Genomic DNA, 13,465 nt, shown 5'->3' with positions numbered 1-13,465 from the left:
TTAAATCCTCGATAGTTTCCATATGTAAAGTATTGGTTTCTTAAATATGTACACACCCACACATACTCACACACACTTGAAAATGTCTAAACTACCTCAGAATTCATTTTCTCATAAGTTATTTCTATCTCCTTTGGTTTGCAAAGGTGTTTGTTCAGATTTCCATCTTGTAATATTCTGGCGTTCTGTTCTTGAGAAAGTTGGCTCTGAGTGTAATTTTGCTCTTCTACAACCTAGGGCAGTGATGGCGAACCTTTTGAGCTCGGCGTGTCAGCATTTTGAAAAACTCTAACTTAACTCTGGTGCCATGTCACATATACAAATTTTTTGATATTTGCAACCATAGTAAAACAAAGATTTATATTTTTGGTATTTATTTTATATATATTAAATGCCATTTAACAAAGAAAAATCAACCAAAAAATGAGTTCGCATGTCACCTCTGACACGCCTGTCATAGGTTCACCATCACTGACCTAGGAACACATTTCATTGAATTTTTGGTCTCATACCATTAAAAAGTCCAAAGCTTAAGAGCAGTACCTTAAAAAACTGTGAAAAGGAAGTAGCCTGTTTAAGCACAAGGATCTTTCCTCTCCATGAAAAAGTCAAATTTTAAGTGATAGCTATATTTGCCATAGAGCAAAAATACAATATTCTGAAATAAAATTTCTTTATGGAAATTTGACTAGTTCCATCACAGTCTCAAAGCAACTTAAACTCTATGTCAAAATTTTCTAAAAGCCAAAATTAACATTTATATTAATGGTTAAGCTCAATTTACTTTCCATTTCTTCATTTAGAAAACATATACACAGTATCTGTTAGATGCCAAGGATAGTAATAAATTAATAATTTTAGTCATAAATGTCATAATTCACATTTTGAATGAGATGAAAAATTTTGTTTTAATCATAATAATATACATTAAAGTCAAAGAGATATAAATATTGATAAAATACTGTAAGAAATAAGAAATTTTTACCAAAGATAAATTTACCTTATTCTCTCTTACAATCTTTGATACAATGTCTCGTGTTCTAATGGTGGTTTGAAGACATGGGTTCATTTCAACTTCTTTAATAGAGTGCTCTTCTTTTTTTCTTAACTGCACCCTATTTTTTTCATATAACAGATCAACTTTTTGTCTCTTCTTTTTTTCTTCTTCTAAGGAAAATCTGCAGTTAAATATAACCAAAGCTGTGATGGACATAAGATAGCTTGTTATATTTATATGATGTCTTATGTAAACTATATGGTAACCACAAAGCCAAACCTCCAGCAGATTCACAAAAGATCAAGCGCAGGAATCAAAAAAAGCTATGGAATATCCTCAATTCACAAAGGAAGGCAGCAAGAGAGGAAGAATGGAATAATGGAACCACAAAACAGCCTGAAAACAAGATATCATTACTGAGTTGTTACTGTTAATAATCTATACTGATAAAAGGGTAATATGGTACTTAGATGGAAAACACTTTCAGACATCCTTCCAGACAAAGCCATGGTGGTGGGGGGCTGAGGCAGAGGCAGTTAGAGGAATCCAAGCTGGCAGGGGAGGGCAGTTAAGGGCTATTAAGCAGGCAGGGGAGCAGTTAGGGGTGATCTGGCTGGCAGGGGAGCAGTTAGGGTCTATCAGGAAGGCAGGCAGAGGTGGTTAGGGAAGGTCAGGCAGGCAGACAGAGGTGGTTAGTGGTGATCAGGCAGGCAAGGGAGCAGTTAGTGGCATCAGGCAGGAATGCACAGTGGTTAGGGTTGATCAGAAAGAAAGGCTGGTGAGTGGTTAGGAGCCAATGGTCCCAGATTGCGAGAGGGTGCAGGCCGGGCTGAGGGACCACCCCCCACCCATGCACAAATTTTGTGCACTGGGCCTCTAGTTACTTTATAAATTGGCTGAGTTCTCCAATCAAAAGGCATAGAATGACTTGGGGTAGTGAACACACAATGCAGTGTACAGAGGCTGTGCTGTAGAATTGTGCACCTGAAACCTGTGAAATTTTGTTAACCAGAGTAACCTCAATAGATCAAATAAAAAAGAAAAAAGTCATAGAATGTCTGTATGGATTATAATAAGAAACAGCTATACACTGCCTACAAGAGACTCCATTCATTCATTTTCTTAAACATTTTTCATGCTTACCCGAGTATATGCTCCTTGGTTTTAGAAAGAGAGGAATAGAAAGAGAGAAAGACAGACAGACAGACAGACGGACAGATATCAATGTGAGAGAGAACACAGATTGGTTGCCTCCCATACATACCCTGACAGGAGATTAAACCCACAACCTAGGTATATGCCTTGACTGGGAATCAAACCTATAAACTTCTGATATAAGGGATGGTACTCCAACCAACTGAACCACACAGGCCAGGACTCAATTCATTCTTTTTTAAAAAAAATTTTATTGTTGAAAGATTATTTATGTCTCCTTTTTCCCCATTGACCTCTGCCCAGCTGCCGGCTCTGCCCCCCCTGCCAGCACATGCCCCCACCCCCTATTTTCTGTGTCCATTGGTCATGCTCATACGCATGGATATAAGTCCTTTGGTTGATCTCTTACCCGTGCCCCCCTCCCCCGCCCCCCCACCTTCGCTCTGAGATTTGAAGGTCTTTTTGAGGTGCTCCAACTAACTGAGCCATACAGGTCAGGGCACAATTCCTTCTTAAAGATACTTAAAGGCTCAATGTGAAGAGTTGGAAAAGGTATTCCTTGCAAGTGGAAGCCAAAAGAGAATAGCTGTAACTATACTATATCAGACAAAACAGAATTTAAGCCAAAAACTGTAACAAGAGACAAGGAAGGTCTTTATAAGGGGATCACTTCATAAAGAAGATATAACAACTGTAAATATGTGTGCACCCAACATTGGTTCCCCTAAAAATAGTAAACAAATACTAACAGAACTAAAGGTAAAATAGACAACAATACAATAATAGCAGGGGCCACCAACACTTCACTTTCAGCAATGAATAGATCTTCTAGACACAAAATCAGTAAGGAAATGCTAAACTTGAACCAAACATTGGACCGAATGGACAGACAAACATTTATAGAACAGTCATTCATTTTTTATTACCACCTCAAAGAGATAGCTACACTCCCATGTTCACTGCAACCTTATTCACAATAGCAAAATATATAAAGTAAGTGCTCACCAATAAACAAACAAATAAAGAGGATGTGGTATGTATGTGTATATGTTTCTATGTATTTTGTATATATGTGTGTATTATGTATGTGAATGTGCATGTATATGTGTGTGTGTATATATATACATGTATATAGTATATATGTGTACACACACACATATATGTTCACACACACACACACACAGTGGCATTTTCTCAGGTATGAGAAAGAAGGAAATCCTACTGCTAAGAGCAGAAATAGAATAGTAGAGATGACCTATAGTTATAAGAAATATTAATAATGCTGTGTTAACCATGATTGTTTTGTTCTGATTAAAGAAAACATATTCTCATCTGGCTGGGAGTTTCCCCCAACCAACCCCCTTGGACTTGGGAGTTAACCTGGAAATGTGGTCCATCCTCTTTAACTGCCTATTATCATGGAAAGATTCACAACCTTTTTGGTGAAACTATGGAGTCCCAGCTTGCATTGCCTGTAATCTATAACCATTATACCCATTTTTATTCCTTTTGCCTACTTCCCCATGCCTGTAATACCCATTTTTATTGCATTTGCATACCCATTCTTATTTCTTTTGCTTACGACATGTAATCTTTGTCTTTCTACAGCATATAAGCAGCTGGCTTATGGTGTGGGGGGTGCAGAGCAGATTTTCTTGGATGAACTGCTGCTCTCTCATATTGCCAGCATCATTGGAATAAATGTCATATATGACTCAACCCTGTCTGATGTACAGCATGGTGATTGTAGTTAACAATACTTTATTATGTACTTGGAAGTTGCTAATGGAGCAGATCTAAATGTTCTCACCACAAAGAAAGAATTGGTAATCATGTGATGTAATGGAAATGTGAACAAAGAATCCTGTGTTAATCATTTAACAACATAAAAGTGTATCAAATGAACACGCTATATCCCTTCAAAATATACAATGTTACATGTCAATTATAGCTCAATAAACTGGGGAAAAATTAGAAGTTGAATAAAATACCTGCATGTCATTATATATATAGTTAGAAAATGGCAATAATCCAATTAGTTGTGATTTTCTTTGAAAATGAACTTAATTGGTAACTTTTGTAGACTTTTAGGCTAATATTTAATCCTATATAATAAAAGGCTAATATGCAAATTGTCTCCTCGGGAGTTCAACCAACCAGGAGTTAGACCGTTTGTTATGACATGTGCTGACCACCAGGAGCCGGTGCAGAACGTAGGAACAGGGGGAGAAGTGGAACAGAGCAAGGCCTGGGTTGGCAGCCAGCAACCAGGGGAAGGAAGGCCCTGATTGGCCCTGATTGCTGGCCAGGCCTAGGGATCCTACTCGTGCACGAATGTTGTGCACCAGGCCTCTAGTCTTAATATAAAAAGCGAAACTTACCAACAGAAAAGTATAATTACTTTTTTATGGAATAAATGCATGCATAAGAATATCATTATCATATACCTTAACAAATGTACAAAAATGCCCTGATCAGGTTGCTCAGATGATTGGAGCATCTTTCTGTGCACAAAAAAGTTGCCAGTTTGATTCCCCATCAAGGCATACCTGGATTTTAGGTTCAATTCCGGGACAGGAAGCATACCAGGAGGCAACTGATGGATGTTTCTCTCTCACATCACTGTGTGTGTGTCTCTCTCTCACCCTGTCTCTAAAATCAGTAAGACATATCCCCAGGTGAGGATTAAAATAAAATTATAACATATATAGTTAAACAAGTAACTCTCCTGGTTATCACTAAACATCTAAAAAAAAATAATAAAAACAAGAAGAGTTCCTGGCCTGTGTATGTCAGTGGTTGAGCATCAACCCATGAACCAAGAGGTCACCAGATCAATTCCCAGTCAGGGCACATGCCCGGGCTGTTGGCTCGATCCTTAGTAGGGAGCGTGTATGAGGTGGCTGATTGATGATTCTCTCTCATCACTGATGTTTCTATCTCTCTCTCCCTCTCCCTTCATCTCTTTCTAAAACTAATAAAAAGATATTAGAAAGGAGGGGAGGATCTTGCCGAGAGCAATTATTAAACAATTCTTCTTGACCCAAACTTCAAAAATAAGCCTATAATTATTGAATATGAAATAGTTTTTATTTTGAACATAGCAGATGGAAGGCAACTTTTAAACAGAACACATTTGGTTAGCCCTGGCCAGGTGGCTCAGTTGATTGGAGCATTGCTCCTTACGCCAAAATGCAAGTTTGATTCTAAGTCAGGACACCTACCTAGGTTTTGTTGTTGTTAACCCTCACTCAAGGATATTTTTTCCATTGATTTTTAAATTATTTTATTGATTAAGTTATTACATATGTGTCCTTATTCCCATGTTACCCCCTACTCCCCCACTCATGCCCTCACGCCCCTGTTGTCTGTGTCCATTGGTTAGGCCTATATGCTTGCATATAAGTCTTTTGGTTGATCTCTCCCCGTTTCCATTGATTTTTTAGAGAGAGTGGAAGTGAGGGAGAGAGAGACAGAAACCTCCATGTGAGAGAAACACATCAAGTGGACCAGGGTTGTGGATGAAACCTGCAACCCAGGTATGTGCCCTTGATCAGGAATTGAATCCGTGATCCTTGGGGTGTGCAGGTTCATGGTCTCACCACTTAGCCACAATGGCCAGGGCTATAGGGGTGCCTGCGGGAGGCATGTACTCGGAGTGCATCAGGCAATTAGAAGGTACTGAGCAGAACAACAACACAATGTGACTTAGCTTTTAATAGGCCCGCTGTGTTTACAATTGAATAAAAGACTAGAATTGATAAAAAGAAGGTAAATAAGAAGAAAAGGGAGGAAGGAAGGAAAAAGGAAAGAAGTCAATTAATTGACTATTAAGCTAATGTTGATAACAGATGTTAGTGTCGTGGAATGGAAGATGTGATTGGTTTCCGGGCATACAGTAAACCCTCAATTTTGCAGGCATTGAATTAAAAGACTTTGGATTTAACAAATAAAACTTCTGGTCTGTATGTCATGAGTGAAAATTAACACCCCATTAATTTTAAAATGCTTTTAACCAAGATCTGCTTATAATTAAATTAACAGGTTATTTTTGTAATTAATTCAGTTATTTTTAACAAACGTTAGCAAATTTGCCACATGTTGTAAAACCACTGTAGTAATTTCACCAACATAAATACATATTACTTATCTTCAACTATAGTCTACATATTTAAATCCAAGAGTCTCTGCTCCTAAACAATGTTGGACAAATGATCAGGATGTGATCACACCATGTGGCGTGTGGGTAATTGGTTCTGTTGGCGATTGGAGTGACTTTCTGCAGCAGTTTTAACATGAGCCGGTGATGTTCCCATGTGCACTGAGCCGTGCCCAGCCCTGCCCAGCCCTGCCCATTGGCTTATTCTCAGTGACTGGTGAATGCATGCATTTTCTAGACCTATTCAGTAACAATTAAAATTATATGTGTAAGGTAAAACACATCATTGTAACCCTAACCTTAAAATATAAACAAAAGGAAAAGAGTTAATATAATGCTAAATTACAAATTAGAAATCATACAAAACAGAGTCGAGAGTACATGTGTTTCCTATATGTGAGCAACATGGCATTAGAAAAAGCAAACTGTATTGGACATTAAAAAGAAACAGAGACGGCCCTGGCCATTGTGGCCAAGTGGGGAGAGCGCCGGCCTGCGCACCGAAAGGATCACGGATTCAATTCCTGATCAAGGGCACATACTGGGTTGCAGGTTCCATCCCCAGCCCTGGTCCACTAGATGTGCTTCTCTCACATGGAGGTTTCTGTCTCTCCCCCCCTCACTTCCACTCTCTCTAAAAAATCAATGAAAAAAATATCCTCGAGTGAGGGTTAAAAACAAAGCAAAGACAAAATAAAAAAATATGTTAATATGTGGTACAGGGTAAACACCAATCACAGAAAACATGGGAAACTGATGAAATTGGCACCAAAAAGCAATTGAATGGGCTGGTGACACTTCAGTTGAGGCAGCATTGTTAAGTGTGCACACAACAGCGTTCCTGTGGGCCCAGTGCAGGCAGAAAATTGAAATCTGCAGCAGTTTAGTTTGCAAATCATATGAACACACCATTCAAAGCAAGTGATGGGTGGCTTGGGCGCTTTCACAAAGGGCACGAAATTATGAGAAAATGAATTTACGGTGAAAATTTAAGTGCTCCAACAGAAGAGTCTGAACCATTTAGGCAAAAATTAATAGAACATAAATAATGCAATGCCACTACAGCCTCAGGTTTACAATGCTGGCAAAAGCGGTTTGTTCCTGCTTCTGTGCCTGAAAACACACCAGTCTGCAAATAGGGGAAACTGACACGGGAAGAAAAGTCAGCAAGGACAGGATCTTGGCACTGCTATATGCCCACACCGACGGGTCACGTCCTAGTAAACTGACACCTGTAATCACTGGCAAAACTCATAATCCTAGAGTTTTAAAAAATAGAATGAGTCATCTGCCTGCTTTGTATTGCAACTCTAAAAAGGCGTGGCTCAACTCAGACATTTTCCAAGACTGGATTTTGAAAGCATTTTTACCTGCAGTCAGGAAGTTTCAAGGCGAAGAGCTTGGAATACCACCAGAGGATGCAAAACGTTTATTGCATTTAGACAATGCTGTTGCTCATCCAGCCAAAAATACTTTATGTTCAGAGGATGGCAAATTTAGATGTATGTTTTTGCCAAAAAATACATCACATATCCAGCCCATGGACCTGGGGGATAATTCTGGGAACTAAATGAATATACCGCAAAAAATTTTTAGAGGAAGTAGTGGTTGTATTGCAGACAGAAGGTAATGATGAACATACAGCAGGACAGTTTATCTTACAAAACTTACCGTTTTAAAGAGTTACCGTTTACAATCAGCAATTTTTAAATTTTGATGCAGCATGAAAAGAAGTGAAAGTGCAAACATTGGAAACTGATTGGAAGAACTGGCTTGATGATGAAGAGAGACTTGCATTTAGAAGGTGTAGAGGTCACCGATTACTGTGGGACAACACAGAATATTGGTGGGCAAGTAGCTGAGGAAGAGGTTTTACAATGGTTAGAAGAAGATGAAGGTGACCCTGGGTACCACACTATGACTGAAAGTGAATAGCAGGTGAGCTGATGACCTGGGAATATGAGGGTAGAAGTGAAGATAAGGAGGAAGAAGAAACAACATGCCCCAAACATAAAGTTATCAGTGCTTGGATCTCATCTCCATGATCTAATAACACTTATTGGCAATTCATCAGATAATGAAATGCAGTTCTATTACACCCATTTTTGAAATATTAGGGAGTTAATTATAAAAAACAGCAGACTTCAAAAGCTCAAACTAAACTTGACAGGTTTTTCAAGGCAGGATTACCTAAAGCAAGCGCCTCAACATCGCACATTAACGTCACACCACAATGAGAGTGTCTGGATATATCACCATCCAAAGATGATTATATAGGAAAACTTTCTTCTGTTCTTATAAAATTTAAATTTTGTTTTGTTTTTAAGAATATTGTTTATTTTTTAGTTAAATATAACTAAAGTGTATTTTTGGAAAAATGTTTATTTTAATTTAGATTGCATACTTATCACAGCCTCAAAACAATGGTAAGTACATAAGCAATAATATCTATAGAAAATTTTTCTGTGAAACTAAACTTTTCATAAACACTTAATTTTAAACGAATGTGTCTACATAAGTAAAAGCGGGTAAATTAATTTGTCAGTTTTTCACATACACATTCAGAAAACCTAATTTATTATATATAACAGACTTTTGGCTTTTGGATACCCCCTTGCCTGAATTAGTCCCTTACATTGGGGTCTCTCTGTATTTTGAAGATAACCTGACAAGAGTTGCTGACAGATTAGATGTGAGGTTTAAGACAAAGAGAAAGATAGGAGTTGAGGATGACACCAAGTTTTTGGCAGAGCAATTGGAAGAACTGTCATTAACTCAAACAAGAAAGACCACATAAAGGGCAACTATGCGAAAGAAGATCAATAGTTCAATTTTGGAGATCTTAAGTCTGAAACACCCAATGGCTATTAAAAAAAAGATATCAAGTAGGCAATTTGATATATAGGTCTGGCATTAAGGAGAGAGATCTGGTCTGGAGATATAAATTTGAAGATCATTAGTATATAGAAGATAGTAAAAGTCATGAGAAAAAAGATCAAAGCCTGAATCCTGGGACACCTGAATGTGTAAAAGGAGGGAGATGAGGAGAAACCAGACTAAGGAGAGACTAGGAAAGGCAAGGAGGAATCCAGGTGATTATGTTCCCCCTCCCCACTGAAAACACAAAGTTCTAAGAGACAAATGAAAAAAGAGAAGTTTTCCATTGGGTCAAATATTGCTGATAGGTTATGTAAAACCAGGTCTAAAACATTATGTCTAGATTTATTAGAGGAAAACAAGCACTAACCTTGTGAAAAACAATTTTGGAGACGAGGTGGGACTGAAAAGTACTAGAGTGGGCTCAAGAATGCATGGAAGGGAAATTCGAATCAGTGAGTATAGATCATTCTTTTCAGGACTTTGTAGCTAAATGGCACAGCCCTGGATGATCTCATCTGCTTCATGTTTAGCTGTAGCTTTCAATCCTTCCATAGTGACTAAAGTATTTTTGTAATACTTGAAAGTTTTTTAATTACGCAGCTGTGGCACTATATGGTTTAAAACATGCCAGACTAGTTGTTCACAAAATTATACACCTAAAAGATGCCATCATTTTTTTCTAGATATATAATATTCAATAACCTTATTATCATGTTTCTCATGCTTACAAAGATGACAGAAGGATTTCTTTCTAGATGAAAATCATCCAACTCTAGAATATACTACTCAAATGTACAAAGTACACTAATCAAGCATATTAAAATTGTGTAATAGAAATAAAGGGGGAAACATGCATGTAATATTCTTACTTTATAAACTGAATTTTCGTAAGTTTTGTAATATGCAGTCCCTGTTGAAAAAGTGGGTGAGGTACATACTGAAATGTATTCTCTTTAAAAAAGAAGGATAGAGGCATGCACTCATGGTACCTTTCAAAAAGATTCACGACATGAGGAGCACCTTGGTTTATCTAGTGTCTATGACAGATTTCAGAGACCCGATGGTTCATGAAGCCCACAATACTGAGTGTCTGGCCCTTTACCAAAAAGGTTTGTCAACTCCTGATCTAGCAGATTCATCCCTTGATGTGTTTAATAGCTTTTACTCAATATTCTGAAATTTGTATATAAGATATGGGACAAATTGCCTTGTGAAATCTTGGGCTTTCAGATTAATTTGAGGGTCCAATATTTGAACACTCAGGAATTAGGAACAAGCACAAAAAAAATAAGTAGCTAGTAATTTAGATGGAAACAAAGTAGAGTGGCGGTGTAGCATATAACTTCCTATCATAACTGAGCAGGTATTAAAAGTATCCACACAAAATTTGTTTAAGACATGACATTAAACCTAATGCTTTAAATACACTTCAGTTGTCTAATAATCAGTATACTGTAGGCCAGACTACCCTCATTTTTTTCCAGTGGCTGCATACTACATTATTTTATGGGTATAATAAAGTATTTCCTTAAAAATAGCTATTTACACTATCTCCAACTTTTTGGCATACAATGTTGTAATAAATATCTTTAACATACATATGTATATTTGTAACATTTATATAAATATCCTTAATGCATATGTGTATATGATATATCTTTAACATCTATGTCACATTTTATATATATATACTAGAGGCCCAGTGCACAGAATCGTGCACCGGTGGGACCCCTTGGCATGGCCTGTGGGTTCGGTCCAAAACTGGCAGTCCAATGCTGCCTGCCCCTCCTGCCTGTTGCTGCTGCTCATCCAGGCCCCACTGCACCTGGCCAGTCATTCCCAATCAGGAGAGGCTCGCACAGCTTCAGCGCTGCTCGCCAGCCATGAGCCCTGCACCTGCTGCCCCTTCCAAGGGGATTGCGGGGGGGGGGGGGGGGGCGGCGGACTGGGGTGCGATCAGTGATCAGCCCTCTGGGTGGACAGTGAGGTGCCCTTGTAGGGCTGGCATCGATATCCATCCTGCTGACATTCGCACCAGTTGTTGGGAGCCACCTGACAGCTGCCTTTACTAGTATGTCTTTTTTCCTTGCCAAGCTTCTAGGGAGGGGAAGTGGCCGTGGTGCCCGAGGCCGACTTCCAGGAGGACAGCGGCACTGTCAGGATTGTGCCAACAGTGCAGGTCCATCAGTGCCTGGCCCGTTCTCCAGAGATTGGACCTACATGACTACTGAGGGAGTGAGTGGCTGCCACCAGGCTGGTGGCTGCTGGGACAGGTCAGACAGCTGAGCAGTGCTCCCACTGTGGGAGCCCACTGACCACCAGGAACAGCTCCTGTCAACCAGTCATTTGGCCATTCAGTCATTCGGTTGCTTAGGCTTTTATATATATAAATAATACATATAATGACCAACTGTATGTTTGATATACATAATAATATATAATTAATATCCTTAGAATGTGTACATGTGTGTTCATACGAGTCATGTTTTCCCGTAGGATTTATTTCTTGAAGTGACACTATTGGGATAAAAGAATGACATACTTGAAATTTTGAAACAAACTAAATTACCCTTCAAAAAAAGACGTGCCAATTACATCTCCCAATAGAGCACAAGAATGCCTTTTCCTCCCACGTGCCAATTCTGGTTTTTATTTTCTTTAATAAATTACTTATCATTATCATTTCTAAAATTGGTATCTCATTGTTTGTTGATTTGCATTTTTCTAATTATCAAGCAAGGTTCACTCCCTCTAGTGAAAATATAAACTTAGTTAATCAGTAATATTAGCTCAAGTTGGAATTTTTTATTGGAAAAGAATAATTACCTACTGTTAAGTACTGCTGTAGGCCTACCTGTCAGACTCATCATTCTTCATAATAAAAACCTGCTGCTTATCAGTTTGTTCACTGTTGCTCTGCTGACTCAATCCACCACTGCCACTGTGATCAGCGCCCTCATCCATGTTTCCTGACACTTCCCTTTTACTGCTTTTCCGATCCTTTTTTTCTTCAACCTTTGATGAAAGATTGATATTAGGGATATTGTTATCATCTCCCTCATCAAAAAGACTGTGTTTTCAATAATTTTATCATTTGGCTTTGTTATTACCTTCTTCACAAGAATGACTGTGCTTTCACTCATTTCATCACTTTGTTCCTTGTTGCTCTGCAGATTCAGTCCAATACCGTCATGGTCATCATCAGCACCATCACCCATGTTTCCTAACACTTCCCTTTTGCTGCTTTTCTGCTTCTTCCTTTCTGCAACCTTTGTTGAAAGATTGATATTAGGGATATTGTAATCATCTCATTCATTGAAAAGACTGTGTTTTCATTAATTCTACCATTTGGCTTTTATTATTTGGCTTTGTTATTACCTCATTCATGAAAATGACTGTGTTTTCTTTAATTTTATCATTTGGCCGCTGGTTATCAGTGTGTTCCTTGTTGCTCTGCTGACTCAATCCAATACTGCCAGTGTCCTTATCAGCACGATCACCCATGTTTCCTGACACTTCCCTTTTGCTGCTTTTCTGCTTCTTCTTTTCTGCAACCTTTGTTGAAAGATTGATATTAGGGATATTGTAATCATCTCATTCATTAAAAAGACTGTGTTTTCATTAATTCTGAAAGGGTGAGGGCTAGGTCCTCCACCTTGCCCCAGGGTAAGGGCTAGGCCCTCCACCTTGCCCCAGGGTACGGGCTACGCCCTCCACCTTGCCCCAGGGTAAGTGCTCCATCTTACCTTGGCCATGTGCTTGGCAAGGAGCTCCTTCCTGGAAGTCTAAGCCTCTGCTACCCACACCCAGGAACAAGACACAGACTGATGCCTGGCCAATCGGCAGAGCACAGTCCTTTCTCCTCCCCTTCCTCCAACTCCCCCTATATAACCCATCTCCACACAGAGTTATCTCTCTCTGCTTCCTGTCGCTGTGTCCGCAAGGTGGGGGAGCTGAGCTAGCTCGAATAAAGACTCTTATGCTTTTGCATCGGACTGGCTGGCTCCCTGATGTGGTTTCTTGGGGATCCTGAAATCTGGGCATAACAAATTCTATCATTTGACTTTTATTATTTGGCTTTGTTATTACCTCATTCATGAAAATGACTGTGTTTTCATTAATTTTATCATTTGGCCGCTGGTGATCAGGGTGTTCCTTGTTGCTCTGCTGACTCAATCCAATACTGCCAGTGTCCTTATCAGCACGATCACCCATGTTTCCTGACACTTCCCTTTTGCTGCTTTTCTGCTTCTTCTTTTCTGCAACCTTTGTTG

The 13,465-nt window shown here is 38.9% G+C and overlaps 1 protein-coding gene across 1 annotated transcript; it reads right to left on the bottom strand.

Annotated features, from left to right (window-relative positions):
* Positions 1–1,000: 1,000 nt before the first annotated feature.
* Positions 1,001–12,579, bottom strand: LOC139001215 (putative ankyrin repeat domain-containing protein 20A4; the record flags this gene model as incomplete). Its single annotated transcript, XM_070402943.1, has 4 exons — positions 12,570–12,579; positions 12,302–12,460; positions 12,046–12,206; positions 1,001–1,178 (listed from the first exon to the last, which is right to left on the bottom strand). Coding segments are annotated over exons 1-4 (507 nt in total), but the record flags the coding sequence as incomplete, so codon positions are not given.
* Positions 12,580–13,465: the final 886 nt, after the last annotated feature.

Source organism: Myotis yumanensis, unplaced genomic scaffold (genome assembly GCF_028538775.1).
Source record: "Myotis yumanensis isolate MYYU_CA2020_CCGP unplaced genomic scaffold, mMyoYum1.0.hap1 SCAF_184, whole genome shotgun sequence".
In the NCBI taxonomy this organism is placed as follows: domain Eukaryota; kingdom Metazoa; phylum Chordata; class Mammalia; order Chiroptera; family Vespertilionidae; genus Myotis; species Myotis yumanensis.
The sequence above is the reverse complement of the archived record's forward strand: the minus strand, read 5'-3'. Positions and strand labels throughout refer to the sequence as shown.